General features: G+C 41.1%; 1 protein-coding gene across 3 annotated transcripts in view; it reads left to right on the top strand.

Annotated features, from left to right (window-relative positions):
* Nucleotides 1–12,018, top strand: part of LOC121275378 (WD repeat containing planar cell polarity effector) — a 163,046-nt gene that overhangs the window by 69,031 nt on the left and 81,997 nt on the right. For all 3 annotated transcript variants that reach the window (XR_005942401.1, XM_041182911.1, XM_041182912.1), the window contains exon 9: nt 1,861–2,052. Coding sequence is in view for 2 of the 3 variants with exons in the window: in XM_041182911.1 (XP_041038845.1) it covers nt 1,861–2,052 (192 nt within the window). In the remaining variant the exon portion in view is untranslated. The remainder of the gene's footprint in view (nt 1–1,860; nt 2,053–12,018) is intronic.

Below are 12,018 nucleotides of genomic sequence, written 5' to 3' on the forward strand. Positions count from 1 at the left end.
AACAGGATCTGGTGTGTTAGTATGCAGGCAGCAGATCTTTGAATGAGCTTGTTTAGAGAGCGCATAAGGTGAGAGGCCAGCCAGTAGAGCATTGGAATAGTCAAATCTAAAGGTAATAAAGGCAGGAATGAAGGTTTCAGCAGCAGATGAGCTGAGACAGGGACAGAGTCGGTCCATGTTACTTGGGTGGGATTTGGTGGTCTTGGTGATTGACAGTGCACAGGGAGAAGGATAGAGTTGGTGACCAGGGAACAAGGTTTGTGGCAGGAATTGAAGAAAATAGCTGTGACCTTCCCAATATAATTAGAAAAAATTCCTACTCTGCCAATGCTAGGTCTTGAACAAGCACTATGACAAATCTGAGGCAGTCCAAAGATGGAGAAAGTTTTTTTTATTCATTCCTGGGATGTGAGCATTGCCACCATTCATTACCCATCTCTAATTGCCCTGTTGTAGTGAGCTGCCCTCTGGTACTGCTGGAGTTCAAGAAGGCAGCTCAATATCACCTTCGCAAGGGTAATTCGGGATGGGCAATAAACATCCCATGAATGAATAATAAAGAAGTATAGAAATTACTTACATTTTTTCATATTATGTATTAAAATCCAGTTTTGACACTCTAGCTCTTTAGGAATTTGAATAAAGATTAAAACTGAGTAGTATTTTAGTAAACTTGTTAAATGCTTTGCAAAACTACTCCATCAAAGTTGTCGTGATATAATTACTTTTTTACACTTTTAATAATTAAATCTGCATTTTTTAACTGGAGAATGTCAATGCATTATTGGGCTTGACTAATTTGGTAGTGTGTGGAGATGCAATCGTGCTAATCCTTCCTCTGTCTGATAGGTGGAAAGCTCATTGAACGTTTATTATGTTGAGAAAATTCAAGCAATTGGGATAAAATCTATGTAAGAAATGAACATTGGAATGGTTTAGATAACTAACACAGTATGATGAGTTGAAAGCTTTGAAAATTCTGGGTAGATGGACAGCATCAAAAGTTTTTCTACAATTTGTAGCATCTTTTTGATGTTCACTCAAGGCGTCTGAGAGCAATAATATTATGACTGCAAATAGAGAAGACCTCTGTTTAACTGCATAAATGCAGCAAAGGATTTTCAGCGTTAACCCTGCTATAATGGCCTGAGACAAGTGGTGAGATCACAATTTGGATGAGCGTGATTATTTGCTAACTACAATACATAAATGGAACGGGTTCTTAACACCATGTGCACTCTGGCATTATCGCATTACTGGGATCCTTTGTTGCTTCCCAGACAGGAATATAAAAGCAATCTATCCCATAGTGAAACTGGCTCCAGAAGCATTTCCCTGATAAGGGGAACCCCTGCCCTTCATGAGTGCCTGGTCCAGTGGGCTTAGCTGTATGGCTAATCCTCAGAAAATGGTTTGATTATTGCTGACCAGAAATGGCAAAATGGTATTTTTTCTTGCTATCAAACTCTATTAATTCCTTAGGTAGGTTACAGCACAATTTCTCAAATGACATGTAGATGATACAATGTTTGTATTTTAATAATGTTGTGCTGGCAACCTTTTTACAGGGGGACAGGAGAGAAACTGAAAATTATAATTTTAAATGTACCACTAATTCTGTAATTATTATAACACCAGAACATTTGCCAATGCAGTACAGCCACTATATGTTTCCCTAACAATGCAGATTTCAGGTTAGTTTTATATATTAAAAGTCACCTCAACTTTTTTTCTGGGTTAGATAACTTCAGTGAAAGATGGTCAAATTGAAACAAAGTGAAAACAGGAATGATGTTATTATGCCAAGTATTTTCATACAAATCCAGGCAATTTTAACATGTAAATTCTGTTTCTTTGTAGATTTCTTACATTGATTTACCAGGACCTACAGGACGGAGGGTGGAACGCCGTTTGGCCATTAACCATATGCAGGATATAGTGATTTGCTGGTGGAAGACAGCTAATGGAGACGTTTGGCCTTGGTCTCCAATATCCAGCGAAAGTGACCGAGCTAATGTGGTGTTGTTAAGCTGCACAAATGGCAGACTTGAGGTAAAATATTTCATAAACTACGATTACAGTGAAATGAACAAATTTATATTACATGATGTGTTTTTCCTTTTTATCCCAGGTCTGTAGTACTATTTTTAAAATTTCTTATGGAGGGTATTTTGGTAAGTTTTTCTTTATTCTATCCCCTACTCTAGTTGCCTGACAGAAGCCCCAATAACTGAGGGTCAGGTGCACATTCCGTTTCCAGACTGCTGCAATGCCCATAAGACCAGCTTTTTCGGGACCCTGAAACTAACCAGGGATGATCTATCCACTTGATATGGGCATCATTGAGAAGTGCACCAGGGGTGATCTACCCACTTGATATGGGCATCATTGGGAAGTGAACCAGGGGTGATCTATCCAGTTGATATGGGCATCATTGAGAAGTGCACCAGGGGTGATCTATCCAGTTGATATGGGCATCATTGGGAAGTGCACCAGGGGTGATCTATCCAGTTGATATGGGCATCATTGGGAAGTGCACCAGGGGTGATCTATTCTGTTGATATGGGCATCATTGGGAAGTGCACGAGGGGTGATCTATTCTGTTGATATGGGCATCATTGGGAAGTGCACCAGGGGTGATCTATTCTGTTGATATGGGCATCATTGGGAAGTACACCAGGGATGGTCTATCCAGTTGATATGGGCATCATTGGAAAGTGCACTAGAGGTGATCTATCCAGTTGATATGGGCATCATTGGGAAGTGCACCAGGGATGGTCTATCCAGTTGATATGGGCATCATTGGGAAGTGAACCAGACAAATACGATTCTGCTTCCATTCCTAACTCATGGCTTTACAGTTATTTAGATCTGTTTTATATTATGCTTGGAGCCAATTGTAGGTAAAGCTTTGTTCATAACCCAGATGTAACATAAAATTTTATTACAAGATTTTTTTTTAACTATATGAAATGGATTTTCTGTTCATGTCTAATTAAGCTGATGATTGTGATTATGTGTGCCACAGTGTGAAATCAAAACAGCTACTTCGGTTAACACACCCTGAAATAAATCCTCAATTTTTCTTCAGAGAGCCAAAGATTTCAATCATAGCCATCTGACTTATATGTTTTCTTTGTTACATTTTCAATCTGCAAGTTAAGCCAATTTTCTACTCAGAATGTACTGTTTGAACCTATTATTTGCTCTGGTATGTGATTTTCATGGACCTTCTTGCAGTGCCTATGCAAAGGATGTGTAAAATTGAAACTCATAAACATCACACTTTGAGGTACTTTACTTGATTGTAAGTTTTAAAAAAAACATTAATGGGAATTGCTCAATTGCAGGAAGATAATCAATCACTGTGCTTTCTTTGAATGAATGTGATTCAGAAGCTGTGACAACTCATAGCTCTTCTCCTAATATAGGCTAGATATATTTTAAATGGTTTTGCTCTGGTCTTTATTGAAGGTGCATACTTTCATCACACCTTCAACCAGCGCTTTCTTTGCTATTTGCATTTTGTTTTACCCCAGTTGTTTTCATCCTTATCTTCTCAATAATGGTCATTGATTCCTTTCCTATTGCCTAGTTTTAAGAGTAAGAGGGATGGAATTATACTTATCTGCAAATTGGAAGTCCAGGCTTATAGGTAAATAGATTAATCAATACCTGTTTTCTCAGGGCTTTTATGTAGTTATTTTAACATTTTAATAAATGGTTCCATGACAAAAATTGGCTTTAAAAAACTGAAATTACAATGACTGTATAGTCTTTTCAGATTCTGCTGTTTCTCGAACTGCCGAAGATTAAGTCCTGCTTAGGGATTGTTAATAGCTAATGTTTTTTTGTAGAAAGTTAATTAGTAAAAAGGTCAAAGGATCTAAGAGGGCCAATATCTGTATAATGGTGTAGATTTTCAGGTCTGTATCTGGGCACAGCAGGATCTGGTACTGCCTGATTTGTAAAAAGTGTTGTCCCCACAGGAACCTCTCACATTAGCCTAATTTTAATACTTTCAATAAAATTTTGACTTTTAAGGGCTGCTGACAGAGGATGAAGGGAGCATCTAAAGGGATGCAACTATGTAATAATAAGTGGCCACATGAGGCAAATATTGTTTGTTTTCAAAAGGCTATGCATAATTTCAAAGCCGATTTGAGTCTTTTTGAAGGCCTTTTGTGATTGCCAATACACAGTGACCAATACAATAAATATAACATGAATCAGAATCTTGGGCTAGTGGTAATGAAGGACAGAACTCAAACTTTGTTTTGTCTTCCATTGCTCGCCACCTCTCCTCCCTGCCCGGTCCTCTTTCTTCTTTCCCTCCCCCTTAGCTCCTCTCCAACCACCTTTCACATTCCTCTTTCCTCTCCCTTTCTTCCTGTTCCCCACATCCCTTGCTACCATTTCCCTCTCACCACTACCCATCCACCTTGCGGACATGGATCCAGTTGTCTTACCACTTTCTAACCTGCTTTACATGAATATTGGACTGCAATACCACAACAGATCCACTAGTGTTCAATTCAAAGTTTAAATCACCCTACCATGTGCATAGCTGAATACATGGGAATGATTCTAACCCTGCTCGCCTGATGGGAAACACTGCAGTGCACTTCCCACTCAGTTTGTGTAATGTTCCTACTGGCCGCTGTTTTAGTCAGACTTTTTTTTTAGCTGTTTGAGGCACTGGCTGGGGGCAGACAGGGATCTCATGAATACAGGAAAAATTGGGTCCCGGGGTGCAACAGAACCGCAGTGCCATTTTAACACAAAATTATTGCCCAACACCACCCTGCCAGTAATATCTAGCGGGACTGGTCTTTTCAGAACCACTGAAGCAATATTTAAAGGGGCACTGGCCTACAGGTAAGTGGATCACAGGACCTGTGCTATTGTGCTGTTGGAGGAGGATTTCTAGCTTCCAAAACACTTATTTATGTGACCTTTTTGCTTTGCTGTCTCCTCAGTGAGTGCTGCCCACTTATCACAGGCGCTATTATTGCCAGCTCATGTTGGATGGAGAAAGAATTGTCTTGTTAGATGCAGTGGCCTCAGCACAAATGGCTGCTGCACATAGTAGAGGACAGGGGTGAGAGGGTGAGGTGTGGTGCTTGGTAGAGGCTTTCCCTAGCACTGAGCATTACAATGCATTCATGGATGTATCTGAAGAGCCATGCACCTAGAGGCTGTGTTTCTCCAGGCAAAATGTTACAGACCTTCACGGCCTGCTGGGGTCGAAAAATTGGCCTGCTTAGTCCCATGAAGATCCATGACAGAAACTGGGAGTCGAGGATGTGGTGGACCTGCGAGGGACCAACCCGGAGTGGGAGAATATAAATTGGGCCCAAGGCTCAAGGCTTACACTTACCTGGGAATCAGAGAGGCAGTAGATCTGTAAGGAACCAGCCCAGAGCACGATAATATAAATTGGGGCCGAGGCTTGAAGCCTACACCTACCGAGGAATTGGAGAGGCCCACCTGTCAGCTGCTCAGAACCAGCCCACACAGACTTTGAAAGAAGAGTGGGAAAAGAAGTGACATCAAAATAAAGAAGCAATTTGATTGGTTGGAGAAGAAACTAGCTGTTTGGTGAGTATCTACTGGGTATCTAGTAAGTGGTTAAGGCCTATTCTATTCCTAAGGTTTAAAATAGTATAGGAACTGTATTTTTGGTCAGTAAGGGTTGCACAGTCAGGAGACTACGCCTGACTGAGACATAGACAGAGTGAGTAGTAAATTAGGTTCACGTGGAAATTCTGTGTATGGGGGAAATGTTGCTTTAAGTAAGGCTTATTGCAACTAGTAAAGTATGTTAATTATTCAGATTTACTGGTACTAGTAAGGTTTATTAATAGTTCTAAGGTTTTTAAGTTAGGGCCAATTGAAATAAGGCTAACATAAACAAACCAAAGTAAAATAAAGTTAATGTAAGTGAAGTAAAGACATGGCAGGGCAGCTCAATCGCATGAAATGCGCAGCCTGTAGTATGTGGAAATTCGTGGCTGATACCCATGACCTAGACAATCACATGTGCAGGAAGTGTTACCAACTGCAGAAAATTGAGCTCTGGGTTTCGAAGCAGTGCCTGGAGTCATTGTGGCGCATCCGCAAGGCTGAGAGCTATGTGGATACAGAGAGGTAGTCACACAGCAGATTCAGAGCATGGAGCCAAAAATGGAATGGGAAACCACAGGCAGTCCAAGAGAACCAGGCAGGTAGTGCAGCTGTCCCCTGAGGTCACGCTCACTCATCAGTTTTCCATTTTGGCTGCTGGTGAGGGTGTTGGTTTCTCAAAGGAATGCAGTCAGAGCCGGGTTTGTGGCATCACGGGCGGCTCAGCTGTACAGGAGGAGAGGAAGAAGAGGGGAAGACCAGTATTAATAGGGGATTCATTAGTTAAATAAACAGATAGGCATTTCTATGGCCGTAAACATGACTCCGGGATCGTATAGTGCCTTCCTGGTGCCAGGGTCAAGGATGTGATTGAGTGGCTGCAGGACATTCTTTTGGGGGGGGAGGTGAACAGCCAGAGGTTGTGGTCTGCATCGATACCAATGACTTGAAAGGGGATGAGGTCCTGAAAACATACTTCAGGGAGCTAGGAAGGATGTTGAAAAGCAGGACCTCTAAAGCAATAATCTCAGGATTGCTTCCAGTCTCACATTCTAGTGAGCATAGAAACACGAGAATTGAGAGATTGAACATATGGCTGGAGAACTCGTGTAGGAGGGAAGGCATCCGGTTTCTGAGGTATTGGGAGTGGTTCTGGGGCAGATGGGACCTGTACAAGATAGACAGGCTGCATTTTAGCAGGGCCAAGACTAACATCCCTGCAGGGAGATTCACTCGTGCTGTCGGGGAGGGTTTAAACTAGATCGGCAGAGGGATGGGAACCTGAGGGGTAGCTCAGATTGGATGGAAGCAAAACTGATAAAGGGAAGTAAAAAAGCAGAAAGCAAAAATAAAAGGCAGATGAAACATAGGCAAGCATCAAATAGGATCAGAATCAAGAATAATGTTAAAAAAGTAGAGTTAAAGGTACTCTATCTGAATTCACATAGCATTCATAAAGTTGATGATTTGGATGCACAAATTAAGACAAATGGGTATGATTTAATTACCATTACGGAGACATGGCTACAGGCTGACCAGGATTGGGAATTTAATATCCAAGGATATTCAGCATTTAGGAGTTTTAAGCAAAAAGGAAAAGGAGGTAGAGTAGCACTCTTAATAAGGGACAAATCAGTACGTTGGTAAGAGAAGATCTTAGATGTAGAATCATTTTGGATGGAGCTCAGAAGCAGCAAGGGTTGGCAGACATGTTAGGAGTTGTTTATAGGCCACCAGACTGTAGTGGTAATGTTGGGTATGGTATAGAGGAAATTAAAGTTGCATGTAACATGGGTAATACAGTAATAATGGGCAACTTCAATTTACACATAGACTAGGTTAACAAATCAACACTAATGCTGTGGAAAATGAATTCCTGGAGTGTGTATGAGATGGGTTTCTGGAGCAGTACATTGAGGAGCCATTGGGCTATTTTGGATTTAGTGTTGTGTAATTAGAAAAGCTAATTAATAACCTAGCTGTAAAGGAGCCTTTGGGAAATAGTGACCATAATACGATAGAATTTTGCAATAAGTTTGAATGCAATATAGTTCATTCTCAAACTATGATCCTAAATCTGAAGAAAAGAAATTATGAAGATATGAGGGGCAAGTTGGCTGTGCTGGATTGGGAAAATAACACTAAAAGATTTAACGGTAGACAGGCAATGGCTAGTATTTAAAGATATATTATACGTGGTCGACAACAGTTATACATTCCTTTAAGGCACAAACAACCAAAAGGAAAGGTAAATCAACTGTGGTTAATGAAAGAAGTGAAAGATTGCATTAGATCAAAGGAAGTGGCCTATAAGATTGTCAGAAAAAGTGGTAAACCTGAGGATTGGGAGCAATTTAGAACCCAGCAAAGGAGGACCAAGAAACTGATTAAGAAAGGGAAAAGAGAATATGATTGCAAACTAGCGAGGAACATAAAGGCAGACTGTAAAAGCTTCTTTAGGTATGTGAAAAGGAAAAGATTAACGAGGACAAATGTGGGCCCACTACAGGTGGGGACAGGAGAATTTATAGTGGAGAACAGGGAAATGGTGGAGAAACTAAACAATTACTTTGTGTCTGTCTTCACAGGAGAAGATACAGAAAATCTCCCAGATATACTGGCCAAAAAGGGATTTGTGGAACTTAGGAACTAAAAGAAATTAGTATTAGTAAAGAGGTAGTACTTGAAAAGGTAACTGGACTGAAGGTTGATAAATCACTGGACCAGATGGGCTTCCTCCCAGAGTGTCGAAAGAGACAGCTGGAGAGATAGTGGATGCATTGGTGGTTATCATTCAAAATTCTATAGATTCTGGAAAGGTCCCTGCAGACTGGAAAGTAGCAAATGTATCCCCGCTATTTAAGAAGGGAGGAAGAGGGAAAATGGAGAATTACAGATCTGTTAGTCTGACGTCAGGTGTAGGGAAATGTTAGAATCTATTATAAAGGATGTGATAGCAGGACATTTAAAAAAGAATAGTAAAATTGGGTGGTCAGCATGGATTTATGAAGGGAAAATCATGTTTGATGAACTTTTTGGAATTTTTTAAAGATGTTACTTAGCATGGATAAAGGAGAACCAGAGGATGTGGTGTATTTGGACTTTCAGAGGCTTTTGTTAAGGTCCCACACAGGAGGTTAGTGAATAAAATTAGAGCGTGTGGGATTGGGGAAAATGTACTTGTGTGGATTGAGAATTGGTTAACAGACAGAAAACAGAGAGCAAGAATAAATAGATCATTCTCAGGATGGCAGGCTGTTACAAGTGTAGTACTGCAAGGATCAGTGCTAGGTCCACAAAATGATTTAGATGTGGGGACCAAATGTAATATTTCCAAATTTGCTGATGACACCAAACTGGGTGGAATGTAAGTTGTGAGGAGGTTGCAAGGAGGCTTCAAAGAGGATTTGGACAGAATAAGTGAATGGGCTAGAACATGGCAGGTGGAATAATAATGTGAATAAGTCTGAAGTTATTCACTTTGGCAGGAAAAAGAGGCAAAATATTTCTCAAATGGTGAGAGATTGGGAAGTGTGGGTGGCCAAAGAGACCTGGGTGTCCTTATTCATGAGTCACTAGCATGCAGGTGCAGTAAGCAATTAGGAAGGCAAATGGTACGTTGACCTTCATCACAAGGAGATTTGAGTACAGGAATAAAGATGTCTTGCTGCAGTTATATAGAGCCTTCTTGAGACCTTACCTTGAGTATTGTGTATAGCTTTGGTCTCCTTAACCAAGGAAGGATATACTTGCCACAGAGGGAGCGCAGCAGAGGTCACCAGACTAATCTCTGGGATAGTGGGATTGTCATACGAGGAGAGATTGAGGAGACTGGGCCTGTATTCTCTAGAGTTTCAAAGAATGAGAGACGACCTCATTGAAATTTTAAAAATTCTTACAGGGCGTGACAGGGCGGATGCAGATAAGATGTTTTCCCTGGCTGGTGAGTCTAAAACCAGGGGACACAATCTCAGGATAAGGGATAGGCCATTTAAGAATGAGATGAGGAGGAATTTCTTCACTCAGAGGGTTTTGAATTTTTGAAATTCTCTACTCCAGAGAGCTGAGGAAGCTCAATCTTTGAGCATGTTCAAATTAGAAATCGATATATTTCTGGATACAAATGACATCAAGGGATATGGAGATAGTGCAGGAATGTGGCATTGAGGTAGATGATCAGCTGTGATCTAATTGAATGGTGGAGCAGGCTCGACGGGCTAAATGCCTACTCATGTTCCTATTTCCTAAGCTTGCAACCCTGATAAGACATTATCCTCGAATCAAGGGCCAGCTGATTATGATGGCCTCCTGAACCAGGACCTGCTGCCTGCTGCACCAAGGGTGCCAAACTTTGCCAATGACTCTCAAAGTCACCACAGCTCTTAACTTCTTTGCCACTCACTTTGCCCAGTCTGCTACAGAGGACATCATCTGAATTTCCCAGTCTGTAGTACATAACTATATTAACTAGGATACCAATGACCTGTTTGCCAGAGCAGATCGGTGCATCAAATTCCTCATTGACCACATCAGTCATTAGGAGAGTCTGGGGATTTGCAAGAGTGGCTGTCTTCCCTTGCATCCAGGTGATATGTTTTAGTTTTTTAAAAAAATGATGCTGCTTTGAATGGGAAGAGGTTGTGTGATGTGGAAGAATAGTGGGATTTGGAGGTTTGGCTTCAAAAGATGTTTAAAAGCAGCACCTCAAGAGGATAAGGCCGTTAAAGAAGAATATGGGGTTTTATGGCTGGAAGTATAGAATATAAGAATTGAGATGTAATGTTGAATCAATACAGAACCTTAGTTAGACCACAGCCAGAGTAGTGTGTGCAGTTTTGGGCTCTGCACAATAGGAAAGATGTTGAGGCAATCGAGTGGGTACAGGGCAGATTCATTCAGAGTCATATGGACTGTTAACTCTGTTTCTCTCTCCACAAATGCCGTCAGACGTGCTGAATTTTTCCAGCATTTTCTGTTTTTATTTTAGATTTCCAGCATCTGCAGTATTTTGCTTTTAACTTCATTCAGATGCTGTCTTGTTTGAGCAAACATAAATACAAAGGAAGATGAGAATGTTGGGCTATTTTCATTAGAAAATAGGAGAGTATACAATGATTTGGCAGAGATGTTTAACATTATGAAGGTATGAAACAGACTATTCCTGGTAACTGAGATTTCTAGAATGAAGGGACATAGCTGTAAGAGATATAGGACAGAGTGTAAAAGGTTGTGAAGCTGTGGAATGTACTACCAGCGACCAATGGTGTACCTTTATCTTTGGTGGGGGTGTGGGGCTGTTGGGTAACACGAGCAGTAGCAGACCAGCTACTTGATATACACCTTAATGGACAGGATTGTCTGATGGGTGTGTCATGGATCCCCTACTACCCATTTTAAGCTGCCTGCAAAAGATAACTAGCTAAATTGCTCTCGCAGAGGACAGACATGGATGTGACAGGCTGAATGGCCTCCTGTTCTGTATCATTCTATGATTCTAAGATTCTTCTATGATACTAAGATGAAAGGTTTGCCCCATTTTAACATTTAAGAATAGATTAAGTAGATGAGTGAAGGAAAGGGAGAATAAAGTGATGTGAGAACAGCAGGGGAGGGGACAGGGATTATGACCAGGTGTGGAAGATAAGCTCCAACTAAGGCTGTTTCTGTGCTGTAATTTCTACATGGTCCCAGATGGTGTGGAGGTGAGTCATTCTTTCAGCAGCATTCATGTTTCTGGCATTCAATGGCTCTTTGTGGGGATGTAGAATTAGTGCTAACCATTAGTGCCACTGCCCTCCAGACAGCCTAGCATATGACTCCCTGCCTACCAGAGCCATTTTCTTACTGCCATTATCTCTGCCAGCATTATCTCCATCAGAACTTCTGAGAATCTTTCGACTTTGGTGGTTGCAGACCCCACCTCTCCCATTCTTCCTCCCTTCCCCACCACCCCACCCAGCTCTCCTCCAATAAAATTCCTCTTTCTGTTATTGCTTTTCAATTCCCAGGTACAGCTCCCATGCTTGCACCTGTCTGGCCATGCAGCTACTTCAACCATTCAACTGCTGCTGCAAACCTGATTTCTTTCCCTGCTAGCAGTGGAGACCCAGTCATGAGCAGGATTCTCATTGAAACCTCCCCTTGCATATTACATCACACCCTTCTTGAAAACATGGTTGGGTGCCAGCAGGATCAGTGGCCTGTTGGAAGTTCTGCCCATGACTTTTCTGCTGTTATCAGGAAAATCGAGCCATTTGTATCTGAACATTTTAAAATATTTTGAAATATTTTACCAACACAAGTGCTGTACAGTATTTTCCTGTGAGTTGTCTTCTGATTTCTGAATGTATAAGTAAGAACAATATAGCAACTGTTCAGTGTTATATTAACTAT

This window comes from Carcharodon carcharias, chromosome 2 (genome assembly GCF_017639515.1).
Source record: "Carcharodon carcharias isolate sCarCar2 chromosome 2, sCarCar2.pri, whole genome shotgun sequence".
Taxonomy (NCBI): Eukaryota; Metazoa; Chordata; class Chondrichthyes; order Lamniformes; family Lamnidae; genus Carcharodon; species Carcharodon carcharias.